General features: G+C 35.4%; 1 protein-coding gene across 2 annotated transcripts in view; it reads left to right on the top strand.

Annotated features, from left to right (window-relative positions):
* TNNT3 (troponin T3, fast skeletal type) overlaps positions 1-26,991 on the top strand; it is a gene marked incomplete at its 3' end in the record, with an annotated part of 47,523 nt that overhangs the window by 17,248 nt on the left and 3,284 nt on the right. Inside the window, 9 exon segments of one of the 2 annotated variants that reach the window (XM_015827286.2) lie at positions 11,503-11,514; positions 17,580-17,604; positions 18,591-18,636; positions 18,891-19,007; positions 20,241-20,318; positions 20,675-20,788; positions 21,698-21,807; positions 22,706-22,796; positions 23,856-23,896. In XM_015827286.2, coding sequence (XP_015682772.1) covers positions 11,503-11,514; positions 17,580-17,604; positions 18,591-18,636; positions 18,891-19,007; positions 20,241-20,318; positions 20,675-20,788; positions 21,698-21,807; positions 22,706-22,796; positions 23,856-23,896 — 634 coding nt within the window. 2 annotated transcript variants of the gene reach the window in all.

Genomic DNA, 26,991 nt, shown 5'->3' with positions numbered 1-26,991 from the left:
TGCCTTTTTATCTGCTTTGGCCAGAAGTCACTCACCAGAATCTCCCTAAAGAAATCTGAGATGAAGTTTTATCTCAGCTTGAACATTTGAGAGGAACAGATATGTAGGGTGAGCCTGTTCATGAAATATCAGCATGGAATCTTAGTTTTTAAGCAATCATGTGATTCTATCATATCAGAACAAAAATATATTGTTGCCATTATTCATTCCATGTCCAAAAGAGAGCAAGAAATAATAATAATACAGTATATGTGGATAATTCCTGTTAATATGACCATCAAAACAGCAGCAATATTTAGTATATTTATAAGAACTCTCTATTGATGAAACAGTAGATCACTAGAATGTTTTCAGTGATCATATCCATAGAAAAATTTCCACTGATTTCAACACATGAGCACATGTTAATTAAGGAAAAACATTTTCTGAAGAAAACTGCACTATCATTTTATTTACTTTATTTATTATTCAAATTTATAACAGAATAACAGAGTTGGAAGGAACCTTGTAGATCTTCTAGTCCAACCCCCAGTTGAGGCACAAAATCCTATATCATTTCAGACAAATGATTGTCCAATCTCTTCTTAAAAACCTCCAGTGTTGGAGCATTCGCAACTTCTGGAGGCAAATCTTTTCACTGATTAATTGTTCTGTAGGGATATGACAGCCTATCTGATGGAGGGTGATTCTGGGCAGAATATAATAAAAAAAACCAGTCATTAAGTCATTCCCCTAGTCACTAAAGCTTCAATGTGGTTCAGATATAAGCACAATCAATTGATTGAAAACAAAGTCTTCTCAAGTTTTGCATGTTTAATGTTTTTATAGGCAAAGCTTAATCTGATGAATTTAGTTAAAGCTAGAATTTCCTTGTATCAGAGTAATGTTGGGCAGCCTGGGGCTTCAATTGTGTGGTTTTAGTCATTATTTTGACTTTTTTGACCCATCCTGCAGATGTCCTGGTCAGCCAGTGAATTTCTTCTTCCAACCAATATATTTTTACTTTGCAGAATATAAGCTTGTTATTTTAGTGGGATTCTTATATCTTGGAATCTTAGTTCTGAATTTAAAGTCTGTTCTGCAAACTCTTGTTAAAATTTCTCATTCTTACATGGACCAAATGTATTATCATTATTATTTTTTTGCATTTAATTGTCTCCTAAACTTGATTTCTTTTATGATTACGAGAAGTGGTAGCTTTTTGTCTTCTGTCCTTTAGTAAGAAAGGTTGGTTTTATCCTCAGCAAGCGTTTATCTTCCATGTCAGTCTTTGTGTTGCAGTGCTAAGCAATGTTTTTGATCGTGCTGCTTTTCTTGTTTCCTTTTTTTGTTTTTTTCTCTCAATGCAGAGGAATACGAAGAAGAAGGTAACAGAAACTTACCCTGGAATGAACCTTTTCTTTCTCTGATGATCCATTGATCATCAGTTCTTTCACTGCCTGTTCATCCATCTATCTCTTTGCTACTGTCTGTGAAAGATGATCTAAAATCTGGGAAAAAATGGAAACCTAATTACTATGAATTGGCCTGTGCTTTTAATTCTAAAGACTTAAGATCAGAGCGTGACAATGAAGTTAGTAATCTTGACCAAGTAGTTATTGGATTGCTCTTTTGTGCATTCAACTACATTTATTTTATAGCCATTGTAATGGCAAAATTTAGTTGCAGAAATTCCCACCATAATATTTCAGCTTGATAATCTGCTAAATTAAATGTCCATGTGGATAAAATAAATTGGAAAATGACTACGTTTTGAGTGGATTCATGAATTGATAACATTTCTGCACAGCAATTCTTTGGAAGGAGGAGATCAGAAGATTTGCTTTCTCAGAGGGTCACCAGTTTATTATTTTCCAGAATTTGACCCAGGATATATTTCATGATACATTCCAGAATTTGGTCCATGAAGCAACTTGAAAGAAGCTTTTAGGATAGGAACACAACACTGTTTATGTTGCTTAAACATAGAAGTGCTGATGGGGTTTCTAATATAATGTCATCAAGTTAATATTATTTGCCATACTGTACACCAAGTTGAAAATTCCTCAAATAATGTGAAGACAGTTGAAGGTGGGGACTACTTGCAATGCCTTGGCATTTGTTGCTAAAATACTGTTCTTGGTTTATAAAACAAGGAGAATATTTTTTTTCTAAAAGAAATCTAGCAATATTGAATGAAAAAAATCAATATAATGGGTTTCTTCATGGCAGGTAGCAATAGCAATAGCACATAGACTTATACACCACTTCACAGTGCTTTACTGCTCTCTAAGCAGTTTACAGAGTCAGCATATTGCCTCCCCCCCCAACAATCTGGGTCCTCATTTTACTGACCTCAGAAGGATGGAAGGCTGAGTCAACCTTGAGCCGGTGAGAATCAAACTGCTGAACTGCAGGTAGCCGATAGGGTTCTAACCACTGCACCATGGTAGCCATTTTCTACAGTATGTCCATCTGTAAAAAAGGAGTTGGTCCATTGTATTGAGCTGTTCCTCAGGCACAGCAGGCTTTAGTATTGTCCCATTTACTATAAGTCACTATAATCCCCCAGCACATTGGTTGGAGAATTCTGGGAGTTGAAGTCCACACATCTTAAAGTTGCTGAGCTTGAAAAACACTGCTCTCCAGGGTTGAAATGTTTAGTCTATATGAGAAAAACAGGGATGTTTTCAACAGTGCATTATTGTTTGCCCTAATAGTGCAACGTGGGGAATAAAACTGGAATTGAAGTGGGAATTCTTTGTGGGATTCCCACACCGGGGGAATTATAGTCTTTCTTGGAGCTAAATAAGTCCTGTACCTTGGACCTAACTCAATAGAAAAACCATGTTAAAAAAAACAACTACAACATGATAAAATATTAGTATTATTAATAGTTCCCCTGAATAATTGTGTTAGGTCAAGAAAAATCCAATGCTTGCTAAACGAATGAAGGCATTTTTTGAACTCCACCAGCACTTTATTACAGTTACAAAGAGATAATCAAGGATGCTAACCTGATACAGGCAACTTCTCCAACTGAAGGGCTTTCTTTTCTTCCTAATTCTCTTTTTTCTCTTTTTAAAATATCTCTTGACTAGATGGGTCTATAATCTGCATGCCTCTTTCACTGGAGGGTATTTCCTTTGTATCTTTTTGTTGCTGGTTTTACATCTTTGCCTAACCTGTATCTGTCTTCGTCTAAGGTGGTCACTTCCAGTTTATATATTCTCTAATCTTACATTTCTCTAATCTTAAATCACAACTATTAATGCTCTGTTCAGTGTATTAATCTTTTTATCTTTGCCTCTTCTTCCATTATGTCCCTCCATCAGAAGAAGTCGAGGAAGAAGGTATGTCATAGCTTTTGTATTTCTCTCTCTTCCTTTTTTAGAAGAGTGCAAGTTTGTTTATACAAATAAATCCTGAAAAGACAGAAGAAAAGGCACATGAGAAAAGGGACAGGGAGAAGTACACATGAGAATCAAAGATCATTCATATTGTGGCTTTCAATGTCCAAATGTTCTCTTATCATTGTTGTTTTGCAAGAAGATAGGAGTGTCTGTGTGTGTGTGTGGGGGGGAAGCATACACATTGAAAAGGCATGGGGTACTTGTTGTAAAGGCTTGTTTTCTGGACAATTACCCCATCAATCTGGTGAAGTGGAAGAATCCAGAATTTTCCTTTGAATATTGTTTTTCAAAAATTGATACACTGAGAGCTTATCTCACTTGGATTATAGTCTTCCTCAATGAATTTCTCTTAGGAATTCAGCATTTGAGAGACACTATATTAGTATATAAACTAAAACGTTGAATTATGAGAGAAAAATTGAGCTTTGATTACCAATGTGCATTTTTTACCTCACATTTACTTCCTACCCAAGTAAAAGAGCCAAATAGTCAACATTTCAGTTTACCATCTGCATATGACTTGTTTTATCTGTTCTACAGTATTTTAATTGTTTTAAATCCTTTCCCTTTAACTTTATGCTCCTCACACAGTTAGAAGCATTTTAATTTCATGCTTCTTGTTTTTCACCCTGTGGAAGTGGATTACTAATCAAAAAAGTGGGTTACAAATCAATTAAACAAATACTGTACAATAATATTATTTATTATATTGTTGTTTCTCTCTTTATTTTTAACAATGCTTCCCACCTGAAGAAGCTCAAGAAGAAGGTATGTGCTGATGCTGCTCATTTCTGAGCATTTAAATGGATATGATAGGAAACTATTATGGAAGAAGGGAAGATGAGGTTACAGTAGTATCCTTACTAATTAAATGAAAAGGAATTTTCATAAGGCAGTTTCCCCCTATTTATTATTTTATAGATTTTCTGGATTACAACTTCTGTCCAAACTCTATGACCAGTGGGCTGGTCGGTAACTGAGGACAGGCGAGAAGGTCATTTTCATTCAGTGACTGATTTTATGGCATTTCAGCTAACATATGTCTGGAATAAAAGAAATGACATTCTGTATCAATTAGTTAGATAAATACAGTTTAGATGGCCCTTCCTTTGAACAAACAGTTCTTACCATTGATTTATTTGGCTGCTAATTGCAATATAACAGATGTTCAAGAAATACAGGAAGGAAAATGCTAATGAAACAATGATAAACTGGGGTTTTAAATTCTCCTTTTTCTTTCTATGCATGACAGCTTTTATTTATGTATTCATGGTTGAAAATGTGGTTGCCAGAATGAGCTTTTAAGATGTATCAGGTATATAAGTAGTTGCTTTCTGGAACTCCTATGTGGATTTCTGGCAAAATGCAGTTCAAAGCATGAGCTTTTGAACCAATGTAGATGGCCAAATTATCTTGGATGAGCAATCTTGCTTGCAGCAATTTGGTAGTCTATATGCTTCTGAAAACAAATATGAAGGAAGGATGTACCGTATACACAAGCAGGTTCAACATTATGCAAAGACATAATATGGTTTAGCTGGTTTTAACTTAGTGCCTTATGTGATTTCAGGCATTGTGGTTTGTAATCTTGAACATTGATTTTTTTTTAGGTTATGCTAGCCTAGCCAGTTGGTTTAATTAATCATAGTTAAGCAAAGTATGATTTTGCACGAGATTTGAATCTATTACAGATACGAGATTTGAAAAAGAGATTCCCATTTGTGCCACATGGAATGCCCTCCAAAAAGATGGGATATATAACAATAAGAGATTTGAAAAAGGTGGCAAATGGATTCCTGCTGTACTTTTTCCAATTCATCTTCCTATCAAATTTGCCCTGCATTTTTCATATGGCTGAAATTTTTGTGCTTTTAAAGCTACCTCTTAAAGAAGAGTTATTCTCTGTGTGCACTCTTGCTTCTTCCTGGGTCACCTGTAGATTGGCTTCATTTTGCCATGTCTGCCAGCAATCTCACAAATACCTAAATAGAGGCATCTAGAACAATAGTCATTAATTTCAAAATGGCCATAGGGACTGGACAATTAAAGCTCCACTCTTTTTATCATGCCTTACGCATAAAAAGTGATGAGATTTTGATCACCTATTTGTGCCTAGCATTTGGAAGCCTATGGTGCTCACTGCAGATGCCTCTGGCCTTCAGACATGTACTGTAGATAATGGTCTGTTTTGCAGACAAGGAATATTTGTATCAATATTTCTGCTAGAAACAATACTGGCCCTGTGATGGCATGATGGCACAAGAGGTCTTGGGATTCTAGGAACTTCGTTATTTTCACCTTCTTCTTTTGCTGGGATGATTCAAGACGTGATCCCTTGAAGCTAGTCTGCAGCAAGAAATGGAAACTAACAATTGGTCTCTAGAATTTTCAAACAATAGAGCAAATGTAACAAAATTCTCATCACATTGTGTGATTAAACTTCTGGAAACTTAAGGGAGGAAGAGATAAATAGCATTTGCTCCTGGTTCTGGCTGGACTTTGCACAGGCAACAAAAAACTAGAAATTGTTCCTGGAAGATGCTGATTTTTTTTTCCTTTTGCTGTTCTTGTGTGTTAATAGTATAAGCTAAATTCATATCCTATCACCCTCTGTATTCCCTGAGAGAAAGTATGTAAGTGTATGTGTGTGAAGGGAATGGTATAAACTGAACACTTGGTATATAGACTGTGGAGCTGGATATGGTCCCCATAAATTAACTCAGTACCTGAAAAATATACCTGTGTCCTTCAAAGCAATCTGTATTCACTGGCTTTCAAATCTTCTGCAAGTTTTGATCTTTATGTTTTTCCAAGCTGCCTTTGCATGCTCTGCATTCCAGTAAAGCATTTGCTAATATGCCTACCATATTTCCATGTTTTAAAATTTAACTGCATTACCCCTTTCTATAATAAGCCATGGTCTTTCTCAATACTGTCTTAAAATACTTTATGGCTGTTGCATTTTTTCCTTTTCTAATATTCTTATTTTCTATTGTCTCAATTTTATTTCATCCATGATACTTCCCATCTGGTGAAGTTCATGAACCTGGTATGTGACTTGACTTCTGAATTCTTCTCTTTCCATCTCATATTGGTGTGTGCAAAAATGTGAAGTTGATGGAAGAGAACAGGAGAATAGCACATTACCTTAACAACTTATTTCTTCCCTAACTATCTTTGTTGACATATAAACTGTGCAATTACCATGTACAAGGACATGCAGCCTTGTCATTAGCATGTAAAACTGTTATATAAGCTTATATATATATATCTATATATAAAAAGTTTATATAAGAACTTTGGGATATAAAATTATTGACAGTACATTTTAGGATTCTTAGCTGAAAATTCTAGAACTGGAAAAGTGATACCTTTTTTGGCCAGGGGTTACATTCTTTTCAGAAACTTTTTAGAAGCTGATCTAGAGATGGGTATGAATTTCATAGCTTAGTGTAGTGATGTTACACTTAGACTTTCTAAATTTAGGTTCAAGTCCTTAACTCAACACAGATTTCACTAGGTAATCTAGTGAGTTCTGGGTACAGTTAAGGACTTGAACCTAAATTTGGGCCAGCCTCTGTCTTTAACTTCAAAATATTTTACAGGGTTGTATTGTAATAAAATGAAGAGAGATTCCCATTTGTGCCACATGCAATGCCCTCCAAAAAGATGGGATATATAACAATAACAAGCAAGAATAAAACATTTGTGAATAGTTGTTTCATGTAAATATTGGAAAATTATGTGAATTGTGGCATCTAGAACTATAATTCTATACAAACTATTCAGAATAAATCACACTGAATTCCAGATGACTTATAAAATTCTTTTCCCCCCATATATTTTATTGTTTTTTTAAAACATAAATCACTTAATAGTTGGTAAACAATGTGTTTGCTGGGTTAACATTTGTAAAGAAAAACCTTAACAATTGGTTTCTATAATCTATAATCCACATAGTACATTTAGTTGATTTCCCCTTTTCTCCAAAATGTCTTCTTTGCAAATCTTGAAATAATACAGTTCTTATTATTTTGATATATATGATTTTTCCCATTATCCTAGAAATAATGATCACATCAATATAATATTTCTTTTCTATCTAATCATTCTGGTTGCCTCATCTTATATCCTATTACAGTCCTTATTTAAATTTGTTTCTCCCATAAAGTTCAAAGTATTCTTGCTGGTTAAGATTTTCTCAACAGATAATTACATTTAAAGATTTAAATCCATTTTTCCAATATAAACTATCTCAACACTTTTACATTTCTTAAAGAATAGGTAAACAGTAAAGAAAAGGAAAAAAGAGCAAGAGTAAAGAAACATAAAAAGTAAAATACTACTTAAAATATATATTCCTCCTAAGCTAATATATATTCATTCCCAAAATTTCTTATTCTTTTTAACCATGATTAAAAATGTATTTAATCTTTAAATATTCCATTTAATGTGTCTAGTCATCTAATCCTTTAACTCTTATCCAAAACATTTTTTCTTTTTTATACATTATAATTTCCCTAAATTCAGACACATTTAATTATCTAAAATATTTCCTTCATCTAGGCCATTTCAGCAGTATTATATTACTTATATCAAGAAATAAAATAAAAAAGGGGGGGGGAAGCATACAGTATCATTTAAGGAATTCATCTCTCTTAGAATGACATATGTATTCAGAATCTTTTCTATTTCTTTAACCATAGTCAAACAAATATTTCTTTTTTAAATATTCTCTCTGGTAGATCCCATCATCTATTTTCTTAATTTTCACTTTGATCTTTTTCCTTTGAGCAGTATCTTTCTTGATCAATGTGTTTTGCTGAATCAAAACGTTTTTCCATATATTCATGACTGTTGCTATAGGTATAAGAAGTAAATTGAATAAAGTGTCTTTATGTGAGACTTTTGCTTTCCATGTTTCTTGAAAATATTTTTCTTTCTCCTTCTTTGCTTCTCTTATCACTTCCTTTCTGTCTGATGTTTTCAACATCTCTACATTTCATTTTATCCAATCTGTTTTTTTGTCCTCAGATTTATTTTGTAGTCTTAAGGGATGAGTTGTTTTTTCCATTTCTTGTACATTTTTCCCCACTAGGATTAAATCATGTTTTCTTGCTTTGTTAAGTTCCGTCTTTGAGTCTCTATTTTCAATTTTATGTTCACTTATTTGTTTGGTCTGCTCCTTCTCTGTTGTTGTTCCTGAAAGTTTTTTTTGTTGTAAAGTTAACTTAGAGACAGATTGATTTGTATTTTCAAAGTTATTTTGCATTTCTTTGTGATTTGAACTCAGTGTTATTTGAATTAATTGCAGTATACTATATATCTCCTCCTGAGAGGTATTTATGTTTTCTTGGTGTGTTCTGTCTACATGTCTGTGATCCATGATGGCCAAAAGTTGAAGTTTTCCTTCTTATCTGCAAATAGCTTTAGGGTCTGGTTAAATAGATATTTGTAATCCAAAGAGTTCAAAAAATATTTTTCCCCTAAAGTTTGTAATTCTCTCTTTGTCTGTTGTCTTTTTTTGTCACAGCTGTTCTTTATTATTAAAGCTTTGAAGGTCGCAAACACAGATTAGCTTTTCCCAGGTTTTGGCAAGTTCTCTATGAAAATCATAGCTGTCATAATCTTCATCCACCACTAGGTGTCAGCATCTATTTAGTTTTCAATATGAACAATGGTCTTTAAAATGAGAGTCTTAAAATGAGAGTCTTAACCATTCAACAATCTTAAACTTGCCCAAAGTTAAATTTTAGCTTTCAAGTTTATAAATTTATTTCACTACCATATAGTTTGATCCTCCATAGAAATTTTAATTCGCCGCTTTCGTTAGTATAAGGATGGGGCGGAAGTCCCCCTTCTTCACTTTTGGAGGTATTTTCCTTCTTGGGGATCTTTTCCAGGAAATTAAGTGTAGGATAGAAAAGGGAAAATCAGATTCCTCACCCAATTTCAAGCACGCTGTTTACTGTAGAGCTGGTTAGTTCTTTTGGACTCGTTGCAAGTAGCTTAGGCTGATCAATGAAATACAGCCTTTCTCCTGTCAGGTTAGAAGGCTTTCCCCAAGATGAACGGAATGACCGCCATCATTCCAGAGTCGCCGGGGCACCCTTCTTTCTTCGCTGTCTCTCCGGGGCGGCTTGGATCCATTAGGGTCTCCAGGCAGGACGAAAGTTAGCCATGGGGGTGCAGTGATCCGCAAGCCCGCGACCAGTTGCTACCGCGCAAGACCGGAAGTCCCAGATGACTTATAAAATTCATTGTTAATTGACAATATGACTCATTTGCATGGTTCTCTACCCTCTGCTCCTTTTGCATATGCTTTCCCTGCATATTTTCATTCACATTTGACTCTCTTTTAATTTTTCCACACATTATTGATTTGCCTTCTGTTTTTTAAGCAAATTCTTATCAGTTAAGAATTTTAAACTTGCCTAAGTTTAAGGTTATTGTACCAACCCTGTATTTCTTCTTTGTTTTGTCTTCCTTTTCCCTTATTGACACCTGTGCTTCATCTAAGCCACATATGTGGCATGACTTCTGAATTCCACCAATTGTTTTAAATAGAAGTGTGGGCAGGAATTCAAAGGTGAAGCAAGGAAATGGAAAATAACTCTTGCTTGGTCTTAATGATACTCCCGTAAGATCCTTGATTTGACAATAATGCTGTTTAATATACATTACATATAAGAAGAAAGGGTATGGAATAGGGAGCTGCCCAGAACCTCAAGGGACACAATGGCATACAATTGGGAAGAATATTGCAGATTTAGTGAGGGACCGATCTCATTTCACACGACATCACACAACTGCCTCAACTCAGTGCCTTTCCGGTGTGTTGAGGCTACAGGTTCCAGAAGTTATAATTACCTAAGCCAAGAGGTTTTAGCTTTTGGAAAAATAGGATTTCTCTTAATTCATGCTGAAGGGGGCAGGGAAACTGACATGGCAGCCATAACCCTCCTCTGCCTTTGACATTAATGAGATGAAGTGAGATTTTCATACATCAAATAATGTATGATTTTATATTGCATAAAAAGTTAATATGTATTCATAAAGGACTATTCCTTGTGAATGTTTTATTGCAAAAACACTGTTTATGTTTTAGAACTTGATCCTAGCTTTATGTGGTCCTACAGAAATGAATTTTGGAGGGCCTTTTCTTTCTGGAATTGGAATTTGTTGGTCATAAATATCATAACATTTACAGAAGAATCTTTATTTCCATTTATTAGGGGAAAAATGAAATATTTGTTAAATAACCATAGCAAGGTCTTGCATTCTTTGTTATTAAAAAGCTAAAATCAAACTCATAGTGAGCCTAAGATTATATGTACAGCTCTATGAACAACTTTTTTTAAAACTGAAAAGTATGACACTCTTAGCAACACCTTATTCTGGAGAATTAATGCATTCTTAATATAAACATAGTCTAGGATGGTTTGGGAGTAAGATGGTTGCTGAATCCCTATCAGTTATTGGGGGAGGATATTGTTCCATGTAGGTGGGGACATTTATGTTGTGTTATTCTGGACATTCATTATCTTTTTTTAAAAGAAGTTTGTGACTTTTCACAAAGTTACTTGTAGCTTTGAATCTAATAGATAAATGAATAAAACTACACCATCTAACCAGAGAAAAATAAAACATAAAGAAGAATGTTTATTTCTGATCTTCTTGGTTTCTTGGAAATAATTCTCTGCGAGCACTTTTGATATTACTGTGCTTCAGCAGAATCAAAGGACATCTGCATTCCCATAGCATCCTGTTATTTCACTCCCAGATGTCAGCACGACAGTCCAGAGTAATCATTTGCAGAATAAGACTGTGGATTCCTTTTTATTTACACAAGGCTGACAACTGAATCATGAGCAAAATAGTATTAATTCTATGGCTTGGCAAATTCACCATTAGGGATTCCCTATTTGGCTGCTTTTACATGATCTATTAACTTTTTTCACCAATGACTACTGATTTTGCTTACTGCTTTTTTTTCTCTTCCTCTGTTCAAACTCAAAGTTCAAAGACGCTCAGATTAACATGTCACTCTTGTTTTTGTTCTCTTGCGGTTTGTTACATCTTGATCCATGATACTTCTTACCTGATGAAGTTCATGAGCCAGGTATGTGACACAACTTCCAAATCCTCCTATTCTCTAATATGTACATAATATACATTTGTGTGAATGGGATATTGAAAGAGAAGAAACAAGATCAACAAGTACTATTAACCTACTATCACAAACAAGTATGTTTTTGCTTTATTGCTCCATACTCATAGCTGCATTAACCTGCCATTACAATTTTTCAAATTTCCACAGCTTCCACAAATGTCTGTGGACTTTTTCTCTTTTTCTTCCATTCTACCCTTTAATCACCCATTCTACCCATTAGGCATAAATATGTTTATATTTTTATACCTTTTCCTGTTTTGCTTCATATCACTATTCTTTCCACCATGATGCTTCTGATAGAAGTCTGGGAAGAAGGTATGTACTGTCCAATCCATCAACTTTATTTTATCTCTTCATTATTTTCTCTAGGATGGCACCAACAGTGTTCAACAATATTCCCAATGACTTGAGGATAAGTTGGACAATGTTAAAATATTGAGTTTTTCTTTGGAGATTATTCTAGAATGTTCTGCATACACACACCAGAGCTCCACACTTTCTTTAAAGTCCCTTGAATTCTTTAGAGGCAAAGCAAAGTTGAAATATATTTACATGAAATTTAAAAGTGTCATAATATAAAACGGAGCATTGTTAGCATGATAGAAGGGATTTTTTGAGAGGGCTTTCTTTCAGAAAGGATGAGGCTAAGTCTGTCTGATGATGTAGCCTTGAAAAACGATCTTCCCAAAATGCAAAACTGCTGTTAAGTGTGCTTGCATTGTGTGACAGTGGGATTATCCTCACATCCAACCAACTTACCCCCTAACTGTCCTACTAACTATTTTTAGAGTACATGCCCTCTGACGTAGCCTTCATTTTGTCCCCAACTCATTACGGAGACCACTTACTTTCTTTTGGGGGGTATTTTGGAATTAAGATAGTATTTTTCCCTTTTTCTATGTCTTGCCATACAGATATTCTACAGAGCTTCTCATGAGGTTGATGTGGTTCCATTGCTCATATTCAGCTATTGTGGGCACTCCTCCTTCTGACTGAATGGTGTGTGTTACCCATGACAAAGAACTGTAGTATAAGACAGAAAGTGAATGGAATATATCTGTGTATGTGGGGGAAAAAATTGAGGAGGCATTGCCCATAGCAGCGGTCTTCAAACATGGCCCTTTTATGACTTGTGGACTTCAACTCCCAGAATTCCTCAGCCAGGCATGCTGGCTGAGGAATTCTGGGAGTTGAAGTCCACAAGTCATAAAAGGGCCAAGTTTGAAGACCCCTGCCTACAGTTTGGACTATATTCCTGGCAGTGAATTCAGCCTTTAGGCGGAACTGTGTTCTCCCGTCATGATCTAATGAGAGTGATGTTCTGTGAATGAGTTGCTTGTTTGATTATTCTCCATTACAGCTAGGCCTAGACCAAGTGATACCCCAGGAAGATCTGTGTTTACAACTGGCATTCCTCCTTCTACTTAATCAAATGTTTAATGGCTTCCTTTTTTATTTTGTAGGCAGCTCATTACAATTTTTTAATATGTATGTGTAAAATATGTCACTATTATTTCAATTGATCAGTTTTAATCTTAGGATCTATAAATGACCAGCCAAATGCTGGGCTACAATTCCTAGAATTCTCAAATGTACTGGTCTTCAGTGCTTAAACTCTTAGGAAGCATGGTCTTCATTCCCTTTATCTTTAGGTTATGGTTCAAGATAGCTAGATGGTACCAGGTTAAGTCTGTCAACTAATATTAACAGGAACACCTTTTGTCCTCAGATGGAATGCCCCAGACCAGGGGTGTCAAACTGTCGGCCCGTGGGCTGGATGCATCATAGCAAAACCATGCCTACCCCATTGCCAGCGATGGCAAAAAAGTCACGATATGTCGTGACATGTCAGGTGACGTTGCGAGTTTGACACCCCTGCCTCAGACTATGAGCTCATTTAGCTTTTATTTCAGAAATACATGTAGAAACCTGGAACTCAAAGATCCGGAAGATTCTACTTCTGTCTTATTTTTTTCCTCTAATTCTTGAACAATGCCAATACATCTCAATCTATTTTTCATACAACATGGCAAACAATCTGAGAAACTAGAAGATTTAAAAAAATAAAAAAAAATAAATCAGTTTCTTAAATGTTAGGGTGATCTGTTGTTTACAGGTGGTAAGTAAAACCCTTGTCTAGCTACCATACTCATATTCTTGGAAGGTTTTTTTGTTCTTTTCTGCCAAGTATATATTCCAAGGCTCCTTTCATTAGTTTCAGATCAGTGCAGCCTCCCCCCTCCCCAATGTCTCTTCAGTGTTATAGAGCTCTGAGGAGCTTGGGAAGACCAGGTGATTAACACTTGATTTCTGCTCCAGAAGGAACATTATAAAGACAGTTTTGTAGCATCCTTCAGCTGCTCTGTGAGCATGTTAGCCTAATTTAGTCTCCCCTCCCCCTTTCACACAAGGTGTCCTAAATGTCTTGGATTGCACATACCATAACCTATTCTATGAATAACCAAGACATGAAAACTTATTGAGGATATGTAGAACAGGACCTTGATGGAACTGAGGTGGATGTTAACAGAACTGGGGAAATTGTTTCTGGATATTTCTAGTAACAATTTTTTAAATTATTTATCTAGGGCCATAAATATACAGGATGCTTTGCATGAAAACCAGCAAGACTCTACTTCAAGAGTTTATAGCTTAGATTCTCTTTAAATGTCTCATTGTACACATACAAGCACATGCCCAAGGAAGGTTAGAATTTCTTGGGTGTTGACCTACAACAAGAGTATAATCTAGCCTTCAGAGATAAGAATAAGGGCAGAAGGAATTCCTTTGCCCATTATGGACTCCCCAAAATTTGAAGGACTGAGCATTCATTTCAGAGCAGATTTAGAAGAAGTATGGAGAACTAAGGATAGGAAAGGAGGAGAAATGTAAAAAAATAATTTTACTGGTATTTCAACAAATGGATTCTTCAGATTGATTTTGAAAAACAGGACAATTGATAAATGGTGGACATGGAGAAGGAGTATTTGATTGGCTACCTTCCTTTGTCTTCCATTTCCATTTGAAGAAGCAGAATATGATTATGGTATTTTGGTGGATCTTGGAGGTAGTATATCCTTATTACTAACACATTTTTTTATTCTGCATTGAATCTTTACTCATCATAATACCAGAAACTGGACCAAATCATTAGGGTTATAACACAGCTAATATTTTCATTTTGTTAGGAGTAAGTTTTATTGTAAACCAAGCCTTCAGAAATATACAGTCTCTATCAGTAAATCCCCAATAGATGAAAAAGAGTTTTCATTTAGGGCCAAAATACCTATAATATGGTGTTAAATGCATCCGCTATCCCATAATCCAAGTGTAATTGCATGGAGTATTAAACCCTTCCTTCACTTGCTATGGTTTGAAAAAAAACCACTCCCTTTAAAAATAGTATCTACCCTGGAAGAAAATCCCTTAATGACAGTCTCACTAGGTAGATCACACCAGGAAATCAACTCCACAGGAAGGTAAAACTACACTTATTGGCTACAATTAAGAATTTTGCAAGTCTAATTGTGCCAGCCCTTTTCTTATAACCCAGTGAGTTGGGGAGGCATCTCTCCGAGATGCTTCCAAATGTTGTTCTGGCCTTAAAATATGTTCCAGTCCTTTTTTGCCTACAAAACAGTCCCTGCATATTTCCACCAACATCAGCCTCCATATACTTCATACACCTACAGATACAGCTGTCCTTGACTTAACAACCCTTCACTAGTGACCTTTCAAAGTTACAACGGCACTGAAAAAAAGTGACATCACTTGTCTGTGCATTTACAACTGTTGCAGCATCCCCACGGTTCTGTGATCCAACTTTGGGCGCTTGGCAATCACCGTGCATCTACAGCAGTTGCAAGGGTCCCAGGTCATGTGATTTGCCATTTGCCACCTTCTCAGCTGGCTTCCAATCACGCAATGGGAAGCCATATTCACTTAATACCCACATGATTCACTTAACGACTGCAGTGATTTGCTCAGCCATTGTGGCAAAAATATAAAAACGGACGTAACTGACTTAATAGCTGCCTCGCTTAGCAGCAGAAATTCTGATCTCAGTTGTGGTCTTAAGTCGAGGACTACCTGCATTTAGCATTTATTCATAGTCTTGACATTTTTATTATGCCACTAATGAGTTTTTTCTAAATTTAAGCTGTCCTGGTAGAAAGTTATAAAGGACATTATGGATGAATGACAGCTGTTTTTACTAATGAGTTTTGCTGCTTTCTACATTTCAGATTCTGAAGGGAGACATTAATAATCTTTCAATTTCTTCTTTCTTTTAAAGCTCCTGTGTTTATCTTCCACTTTTGTTTTGTATTGTTTTGTTTTGCTCTTTTTAAGGATGAGCTTTATCTTTTGGCAGGATTTGTGTAGGAATTACCATATGCCTCTGAATATTTATATGTAAGAAAGTGACTGAGATAAAAAAATTAAAAAAGGACACCAGAAGGATTTTGCCATGATGATTCTTTATTTATATGTTTTATCTAGTTTCTTCAAAAAGAAATATCCTAACCTAAACTGAATTAGAATTAACTTTTATTTTCCTTTGGTTTTACTCTTATTTTATATTCTGGAAGTATATAAATATTTGTTCTATTCCTGGAACAAATAAAAAAACTTTTTTAAAAACCAAATGTTCTTGGAAAACTTCTTAAAAGCAACAACCACTTAAGCAAGAACATTATACAATATATAATTTAGCATAAATTTAGTAGCAATAGAAGAGAATATATGCACCTCAGGGTTGAACCGTAGAGTTCTTGTTGTTTTCAGAGCTTAGTTGTTGGGAGATTTTAATTACCCAACTAGGTAACATAATTATCTAAATATTAGCTAGTTGGCCAATGAAATGTTTCCAAGTAACAACTAAGCTCAGAAAACACCAAGAACTCCATATGAATGTAGTAGATATGTTAAGATGTAACATGATTAGAAAAAAACATGAGTGGACATAGGAGTTTGGTTAAAAAGGGGGAAAAAAAAGCAGGAACATTCCATAATTGTATGAAAGCTATTTTGTGCAAGAAACAAATAATGCTTTTCAGCCAATGGGTTTTCTTCTTGTAATTTGTCATAGTTTTCATATCTCATTTTCCCCTTCAACATTTATTATTGTTTTTGCATAGTTCCTTGTCTGGTTTTGATTAGAATAATTCAGAAACTGGATAAAAAGAATTGTCTGTATATAAAATTATCAGGCAATTCTTATTTAGCTTTGTTACTTTCCAAAACAAATTGTCTATTTTAAAGCTGGTGCTATTATTAAATGTTGCTTTCATTTAGCAGAAAGGAAGGAGAGAGTCATATTTTGCTTTAAGATTGATTTTGAACTGAATGAATAATTATAACATTTTTTCCCAATCACGTCTATATCTTAAACCAGAGGTGTCAAACTGTCGCCCCGTGGGCCGGACGTGTCATGAGTAAACTGTGCCCACTCCATTGCCAGCAATGGGGAAAAAGTTCCGATACGTCGTGCGACTTCACGTGACGTCGCGAGTTTGACATGTCTGCCTTAGACATTTTATATATTCAGAAGCAGATTGATCAATTTTTTGAAGTTAGACTATATATTGTACAAAGTACTCTGTCCAAAAAGCAGTACTCTGTCCAAAACCAAAAGAAAAAGAAAAGGCAGTAAGAACAATGCAAGACTGAATTCTTTGAATTCATATATAATGTATGGGGTTATTGAAGATACTTAAGATTTTGAAAATTAGGTGCAGTCATTAAAAAAAAATATTGCTTTCTGGATATTATTCCAAAGCTTTCATGCAGACTGCTCTTTTATTGTCCTGAACTTTTTTTCTTCTAAGTAAAATTAGTTTGTCAAAGAGTGTCTTTATAATATGTGAAAAGTGTAATTAATATATTTAATTTCATAAAACTACGCATATCTTTTGACTTTAGCAAATGAAGGAAGATTTATTCTATTCTTGTTTCTTGCTTCATCTTTTTTTCCCCTTTTCTCCCCTGCTCACTTCCTGATTTGCTATATTTAGAGAAGAAACCCAGACCAATACCAACGTAAGTTAAGGACATGTTTAATGGAGTAATATTATAACCATTCTTGTAAAGTTCTTTGGTTTTAAATGTTCATGATTCATGTATTATAAATGAGGATAACCAGTTAAATATTTTGTGTCTTTCATGTTTAGTTAGCTATATTTACCTGCAATTTCTACATATTTCATACTTCATTTTTAGGATGAAATGTAAAGATCTCCTTTGAATAAAAAAGAAGTTTTCACAATGAGATGTACACATGGTCCATCCAGTCCAGTAATACACGCAAAGATACAAACATATCTTATTGGATATGTTGTAACAATTGTCCTTAACCTCATACCTGCAGATGGGACTATAAATTCCAGAAAGCCTAGCTATTAATTCTGTGTATTGGAGATTATGGAATTGCAATCTCCATACAACTAGAAGGCACCAGATTGGGGAAGATTAATTTGGAGAGTGACTAATAGGATAAATATTTCTCTAATGTTTTGAAGGGTGATGTAATAAAAAAAAAGCTATTTGGTAAAGCAGGATGTCAGACAAAAAGAACAGAGGTTCACTCACACTTTCCACTACATCTTAATTAAATGAGAGATATACAACATCTTCATTCAGATTCATTTCTAGAGAGCCAATGCTTTCAGCAGACCAAAAAAATCCAACTTAATCATGATTATTACATTCACATTTTTAGAACTTGTCAAACTATTTCTGATGCTTCTCTCTCTAATAGAATTGGAATTGATAATTTGTAATATTAATGTTTTGCACTTGGAAGAAAAATATGATTATTGCTAGACAGTGCATCAAACCCATTAGTAGTTTTAAATTCAACTTCCCATATCCTGCAGTATGATTTTATTAAATAGTATTTGAACACATTTATTTCAGTTAAATTGTCATGCAAGCAAATCTTCCCAAAAATATCTCTTCCCTTTACTTCTGAAATATTTTTCTCAGGAACTTATGTACTTTTCTTTCTCTTCATAACATCCACAAAGGTTGACTGCACCTAAGATCCCAGAAGGCGAGAAAGTAGACTTTGATGTGAGTATTGCTGGTTCTTCCAGTGAATATCTTGTCTTGCCTGTCCAAATTTTAGACAAGAAAGTGGTTTATATCCCAGTATGTAAATCATTCTGAATAAGTTCCATAGCTATGAGAAGATATAACTGATGCAACTGATTGGTGTTTCAATAAATGGGAATATGTAAAGATTTTTCCTGTGGGGGGAATCTACACTATCTCAATAATTACACTTGGTATCATGAAACACCCGTTCCTGTCTTTTCTTTCCCCAGGACATTCAAAAGAAGAGGCAGAATAAAGACTTGGTTGAGCTTCAAGCCTTGATTGATAATCACTTTGAAAGCCGGAAAAAAGAGGAAGAAGATATAATGGCTCTTAAAGATAGAATTGTAAGTTTTCCTCAAATAAACTATTGTAAGGTCTTCAACATAAGGATAGATCATGAAGACAAATTAAATGTTAAAGGACCTATGATATTTTTTTGCTGAACATAAATTGCATGAAATCATTGTTATAAGTAGCCATGTTTTCTAAGTGTCTATATGCCTGGTTCATACAGCTTGAAACGTCAGTATATAATTATTACACAATGGTGTTACTAGTCATTTGGGATGTAAAAAAAGTAATATTTTTAGTGCCCTCTTTGAATTTCCACTCATATACCTTATAGATGTTAGAAAACATTGTTGGCCTTCATTCAGATGCCTCTGAGTTGTTTTATTAGTACTATCAACCCAAGAACATTTTTGTCATAATAGAATGATAGAGTTGGGAGGAACCGTGGATGTCTTCTACTCCAACCCCCTGCTCAAGCAGGAAACCCTATACCAGTGGTGGCGAACCTATGGCANCGCAGCCAAGGACATGGCAGCCAGGCAGCGTAGACAAGACTCTGCCCTCATGCCCCATCCCACACAGTTGATGCTGCGGGGCGCGGGCAGAGGGCGTGGCCATGGCGCTGCTGGGCTGCCTGGGCGATCTGTGGTGGACCCTGGAGGCGGTGAGTGGCCCTGCGGGCAGATGGAGTGGGAGACAGGATGGGGGTGGAGCTGGGGCGGGGCAGGGGGTGGAGCAGGGGCGGGGTCAGTTTTTGGGCACTCGGTCTCTAAAAGGTTCGCCATCACTGCCCTATACCATTTCAGACAAATGGTTGTCCAATTTCTTCTTTAAAACCTCCAGTATTGGAGCACCCACAACTTCTGGAGGCAAGGCGTTCCATTGCTTAATTGTTCTGACTGTCAGGAAATTTCTCCTTAGTTCTAAGTTGGTTCTCCCCTTCATTAGTTTCCATTGTTTCTTGTCCTTCGGGTTCTTTGGAGAGTAGGTTGACACTCTTTTCTTTGTACCAGCCCCTTAGATATTGGAACATTGCTATCATATCACCCCTAGCCCTTCTATTAAATCAGACATACCCAATTCCTGCAACCATTCTTCATATGTTTTAGCCTCCAGTCCCCTAATGATCTTTGTTGCCCTCCTCTGAACTCTTTCTGGAGTCTCATCTTAATACTGTTCACAATTTAATTTCAATTGTTTGTTCTCAGGAACATTTTTCAATGCCTTTTGTTCTGGAACTGAATACGGTTCTAACCAAATTGCTGCCTTTTCTCTGCAATGCATAGGAAAAACGTAGAGCTGAGAGGTCTGAGCAGCAAAGAATCCGAGCTGAGAAAGAAAAGGAGCGTCAGGCCAGACTTGCTGTGAGTCTATCTTACAATCTTTTGTCACTGGTATCTCATTGCCCTGAATGTGTTAATGATGTGTTAAGAGTTGTGACTTTGGGCTTTATCTTACCACTTCCCCAAAAATTATGTCCCAGACCCAAATTCTCTGTTCTGCCTTTATGAGTCCCAGGTATGAAGCAGAGTTTGTTCCTTTCTGTTGTTGTTGTTGTTGTTGTTGTTGTTATTATTATTATTATTATTATTATTTATTGAATTTATATACCGCCCTATCTCCCTTACGGGACTCAGGGCGGTGAACAGGCGATAATAAAAACCACGATAAATATACACAAATTTCTGTTCTAAAATATACACAAATTTCTGTTTCACAGGAGGAGAAGGCAAGACGAGAGGAGGAAGATGTCAAGAGGAGGGCTGAAGATGATCTGAAGAAGAAGAAAGCTCTCTCCTCTATGGGTGCCACATACAGCAGCTATTTGGCTAAGGTAAATCTACTGCATGGGCAGAGAAAGCCAGAATGTGATCAAGAATGAGCACAGCTGATCTGAAAAATTATCCAAGAATTTCTAGGAATTCTTTAATGCTACAATGGCAAAAACTTTCACTTTCAAGAAGAGATCAAAGAAGTTCACCACAAGAAGGACCTGCTAGTCTCTGTTTTAAGTCCCCCCCCACACACTTTTTTTTTCTTTAGGCTAGAGCAGGGGTAGGCAACCTCGGCTCTTTTATGACTCATGGACTTCAACTCCCAGAATTCCTGAGTCAGCATAGCTGACTCAGGAATTCTGGGAGTTGAAGTCCATGAGTCATAAAAGAGCCGAGGTTGCCTACCCCCGGGCTAGAGAGATAGAGTTCACAACTTGCCATAGTTTTGATCTAATGGCTCTTCAGCCCTGCGGGACAAGTCTTATGGCTTCTAGAGCATGTGCTGCAATGAATCAGAAAGACATGTAAAGTCTTAGAAACAATTACGGGTAAGTTTAGTGCTAACCTGATGGCATCTGAATATATCAGATTACAATCCAGGCACTATGTTTAGTGCATTGATGGAGGATGATATGAATTGTGATCAAGCATTTTTACAATTCAGGATTACTGCTCTACTGCCAGGTTTTGATGTTCTTCATTAATTCCTTCAATGGTATACATCCAGTGATTATTTGTTTATTTATATCCCATTAATATGTCCAACACACCTTCTTCCTCCTATTTTCCCCACAACAACCACCCTTTGAGGTCAGCTGGGCTATGAGAGAGTGACTGGCCCCAAGACACCTAGCTAGTTTTCATGGCTAAAGCAGGACTTGAACTCATGGACTGTTGCTTTCTAGCCTGGTGCCTCAGCCACTAGATCAAACTGGCTCTTTAATCATCTTTAAACTCGTTTTGCACAGGCTGATCAAAAGAGAGGAAAGAAACAAACTGCAAGGGAAATGAAGAAGAAAGCTTTGGCAGACAGACGCAAACCTCTGAATATTGATCACCTTGGTGACGACAAACTGAGGTAAAAAAAAAAGTACCCCCCCCACCTCCCCCACTGCCTCTTGTACTACACACAAGATTGAGCTTATGCTCAAATTTGTTTTACTATTTTTTCTGGTATTAAAAAATAGGAGGGGATATTTAAGAAAACAACATTTGTTATTATGCAGTTAAATATTTAATCCTGATGAGCTATCAAATTTGATTTAACATTAATATATAATATTTAACTCTAATGGATAATTTAAAAATAATCAATATAGTAAGAAAAAGAACAGATTAAATTATAACTTCTGCCTGCAGTTATAACATTTGTAAATTAGTAAAAAAAAACAACCAGGCACGGCCTCTATATTTAAGTAAATATAAATAAATATAAGTAAATTTAAGTAAATTACAAAAAAATGTTCAAGCATGTTGAAAGTTATAAAGAGAAATCCTTTTGCGTATATTTTAAAAATTATTCCTGTTAATATGGATATTGTTCTCACAAAGGCATATGAAATATTTCTGAATAAGATTAGCAGTTATGAAAGCAGGGAATAAGAACAAATAAACAAGTATTTCCAAAGGAGAAAGTAAACAATATGATTCCCCCAAGTATCTGTACTGAGACCAAAATACTTCAGTTTTTTCATTAAGTATCCAGAGAGAGGGTAAGTAATGAAGTGATCAGGCTCTCTGTTGATATTTTGGTGTTCAAATAACTCGTCATAAGGAAATGTTACATGAGGGATTAATTAAATCCACAAACTGAAATTGTTCAGTTGTGTTGGACTTCTATTTGAATAGTCTCCCAACCAGTTTGATCATAAATTTAAGAAATATTGAGCTTATGTAAATAAGTTTCTTTGTAGTTGCCAATTGTTTGAGTTGTATATCATTCTTTATTATATCTCCACTTCTTCACAAATAAATAGGGAAAAAGCCAAAGAATTGTGGGACTCGCTGTATCAGCTGGAAACGGAAAAATATGAGTATTTAGAAAAGATCAAGAGACAAAGATATGATGTGAGTAGAGAAAGAGATGTTGGCTATGATTTTTGTTTATTTTCAGGGTGAAATCAGTTATGCTTCTAAGGGGGACCTGGGCTGAAGACCATAGAAAATTTATTAAAGCCCATATACCATTCTGAATGTTTATCAACAAAATTCAGTTTATCCCAGAGTGATAACTTCTCAATTATACACCTAGGGTGGATTTCTGCCTTCTATTTAAAATATATCCTCATGATATGCCTGAAAATATTATGAAAGAACTTTGTCATATTAATTAATATGTTCATCTTTCTTTTTGAAGCATCTTCATAAACCAGATGACTTATTCATGATGTTAAACCCCATCACAGCCAAGCCAAGCAGGGGAGCCAACCATCTGTATAAATCCATAGGCAGTGTCAGCACTGCACTGAAATATCTATGAGATCAATAATGAACCCACTTCTGATGTTCCCAGCCTCTATTAACTCTCCATTTATCTTCATGTGAATTTATGCAGGCAGAAAAGCCAGCACGATTCTCTTTTGTTGTCTTGAGAATGCTACAAGATAATTATCATTTTTTTTAAAAAAATATAGATTATATCTTCTTCATATTGTATGGAATACTCCAAATTTGTCTACAAACTATGAGCATGGTTACAACCACTCTACCTATGTTTTAACTCTGTCATTGTGGATAGAGCCAAATAATTTGCCATCCAATTGCACATTTAATTGTTCTTAGGTAATAGTACATGCTTTACACTCTGCACAGAGGGGAGACAAAAAGTTAAGTCTAGGAATGAAGGAGAACTGGTGGATTGCACAGATGTGCAGAAAATGGGCCGTTATTGCTTTGCTGTGCTTGGAATTTGATTTTGGAAATAGGGAAGAATAAGGCATCCTTTTTACAGCAGTTGTCTGCTTTTATGATGTTGAGATAATCCTTTGTAATGCACTCACAAAACAGTGAGAGAGTTCTGACAGTGTTAAAAGGTGAATGCTTTTCTGTTTCTGAGTACCAATTGCAAAAAAAATAAATCAATTTGTTAAGAACCCCAAAGCCAATAATGATCTTAATCTCTCTTAGATTTTATCACTACGTTGCAGGGTGCAGGCACTGGCCAGGTTGTAAGTACAATCAGTTCACCCAGATGATATAAGCAGCAAAAGATTTTTACATGCATGAGCCTCTTGCATGTTGGGAGTCTGGAAACTCAAAATTTGCATAGATAAACAACAGGCTGGCATTCAGTTCCTGGCTTACAAAGCAAGAAATAGCCACATTTCTTCCTCTTTCTTTCCTCATCAAACTTTATTGCATTAATTCAGAAGTACCGGTAGCTGAATAGAAATTTAATGTTATATTCTGTAGATCAGCCTTTCTCAGCCTGATGTGTTGGCTTTCAACCCAGGAAGCATAGCCAAAGGCAGCAGAGGGCAGCAGATTGGAAAGATTGTGGTCAGTCATCCAAATCAGTGTTTCTCCACTTTAAGAATTCAACTCCCAGAATTCCCAAGGTAAAATTGGAAAACATTGTTCTAAATGAACGCAGGACAATGAAAATACGTGATGCCAGCAGAAAAACCAGTTCTTTAAGGTGATCTCTCCATTCAATCGTTATCTTATTTTCCTACTTCATAGAGTGACTGTAGTGTCATAAAAATAATTTCTATAAACCAAAACATCAGGAGTTGGGGGGATGTTATAAAAATACTACTAATAATAAGGGCTGCAAATTATACATGGTAATTTCCCACATGTCCAAAAAAAGGAAAAGAAAAGAAAATAGAAAAAGACAGTCTCAAAGGTGTTTTTTTTTTTTCTTCAAAAGGCAACTGGACTGTTTTTTTTCTTGAGGAGGAAGAAGAAAACATTTTGCTTCCTTGTTCAATGATGAAGCTTCTTGGATGAGAAATGTTTTCTTCTTCCTCAAGAAAAAAAACAACCCAGTTGCCTTTTGAAGAAAAAAGCACCTTTGACACAACTCTGACCTGGATGACTGAGAATCTCCACAAACATTTAGAAAAAGACAGGTAAGAAAAATCAACTAGCACCTCAAAAGCCTTTTTTGTTTGCTTATATTTATACAAAAATCACACCAGAGAGTAGGTGAGAGCCAGAAGACAAAGAGGCCATTCTTTTCAGATTTGTCTTGCAAATTTAGAGAAACCTATTGGGTTATGTTAATGATATGGAAGCAGCAGTAGAAACTGTTGAATGTTCCCATTAATCCCTGTCAATTGAGTAAATTAGCTACAAAAGATTGGAGCAAGCATCAAACAGCAACCAGAGAAAACTGAATTGGGAGATGGAACTTGTTTCTGATCCACCAAGCAACCTGTTTTTTTAAAAAAAGAATTGTACAATTAAAGGGAAAATTGCTGTTATCCTAAGAACAGTTGAGCTGTAGCTGGATAGCATAGAAAGTTCATAAGAAAGCAAAATAAAGGAAGCACTGCTTTAGAGCCATTTCTTGCCCAACTTTGTTACCCAGGAATCCAAGTGCCATGCCTATTGTCTATCTTACTTCACACGTAGAAAAGAAGGTAAGTCATAAGCACCAATAGTAGTCTGGTAAACAAAGTTCCTTAATCAAATACCTGGTTAAGAGGAGGATTCAATATTAGTTCCTCAGTTCCACAAGGCACGTGTTCAAAATCTACAAGTAAGCAAGTAAGTATATTGGGCAGCTGAGCTATCCTTTTTCATGTTGTTGTGTTGCTTCCAATGTTGGAGTCTCCTGTTTCTGCTTGTAATGGAAGAAAGTCCCACCCTGTGAATCCAAGATGGTGAACAAGATATCTTATGGTTTGAATATTGTGAATTTACTATACAATAAATTGAATTGCTGCACAATAAGAACGACTTAGAGGAAACTTAGAAGAAAAAACTATGCTGTTGGCCAGCCGTCTCTTAAGATGCAAGCAGTGTGTTTATTGCATTGTGAACAAAGCAATGGAAATATTAAGGAAGATGCTGTAAATAATGGTAAAAAAATATTTTTTCCCAACTCCTCTTTATTTCCTTGAGCCAGAAATTATATTTTGATTTCTTTTATAATTGAAGCATTTCCACCTCGTAAAATTGCAATTGCTCAAAACCTGGAAAATGGTTTTTAAATTTCCAGCATGCTTCCTGGTCTGTCTTCCCTCCAACCTGAAATATTTCTTTCCTTTACTCTTTGGAAAGCCCTCCATTGATTTGTGAAATAACAGGATCACTTTTGAATAGGAAGTGTCTGTTCACAGCTGGAAATAGCCCAGATTTGACTTTTTTTAAAAAAATTGGTTAACCTTTATCCTGACAGAATTGTAAGATCTGGGTTTCTTTAGTTTCTTCCTTTGGATAAGGACAGAATTAAGTCAGTCATAGAAATCTTTTTTTCCTCATTCAGCTAGGCAGAGAGTTGAGAAGAATTCACCCAAATAAATTAGTCTTGATTATTATGAGGACAGGAAGGGGAAATCATGATAAAAAAAAATTAATTGTGCTGATATGGTAACAAAGGAAGTTTTAAGTAATTTGTCCACTAGCAGCTTATAGCTTCTTCTAGAGTTATTCGGCCACTGTTGTGCCAAAATAATAATGAGATAAGTTATATCACCTCAGTGATGGTTGGTGATGCCATGAAGACACTTTAAGTCATTACTAAGGACATGGCTTTATTTAGAAGGATTATTTTTTCAAATACTGCTGACAGCTTTTCTGTTTTGATTTATGCATAGGAAACTTTCTATTGCTGGAGCAGATTTTTAGTATCCTCTCCATATATATAAATGAATATATATATATATATATATATATATATATATATATATATATATATATATATATATATATATATATATATATATATATATATATATATATTCATTTATTCAGTAACAATTATTTTTATTATGGGTAAAATCAGAATGTTTTCAAATTCTCATTCCACTTTTCAAAACATGGGGTTTTTTTTATTTTTCTCCCTTTGTTTTGGAAAAAATAAGAAACCAAGGATGAATGGGCTGATAGATCTCACACCAATTTTTGCTAGCTACATGGCAACAAGTAAAAACAAAAATGCACATATAATTAGGAGGATGAGTTTGCAGTAGGACTTTATACAAGTTTTCAGAAACCTGGAACTTGATATAAAAAGGCAGAGATAATCTTTAACTGAATATGTACCGTATTTTCCGGCGTATAAGACGACTTTCTAAACCCTGAAAATCTTCTC

The sequence above is a fragment of the Protobothrops mucrosquamatus genome, unplaced genomic scaffold, assembly GCF_001527695.2.
Source record: "Protobothrops mucrosquamatus isolate PMUCROS unplaced genomic scaffold, P.Mucros_1.0 scaffold_214, whole genome shotgun sequence".
Classification (NCBI taxonomy): domain Eukaryota; kingdom Metazoa; phylum Chordata; class Lepidosauria; order Squamata; family Viperidae; genus Protobothrops; species Protobothrops mucrosquamatus.
Note: the sequence above shows the minus strand (reverse complement) of the source record. Positions and strands in the feature narration are given on the sequence as shown.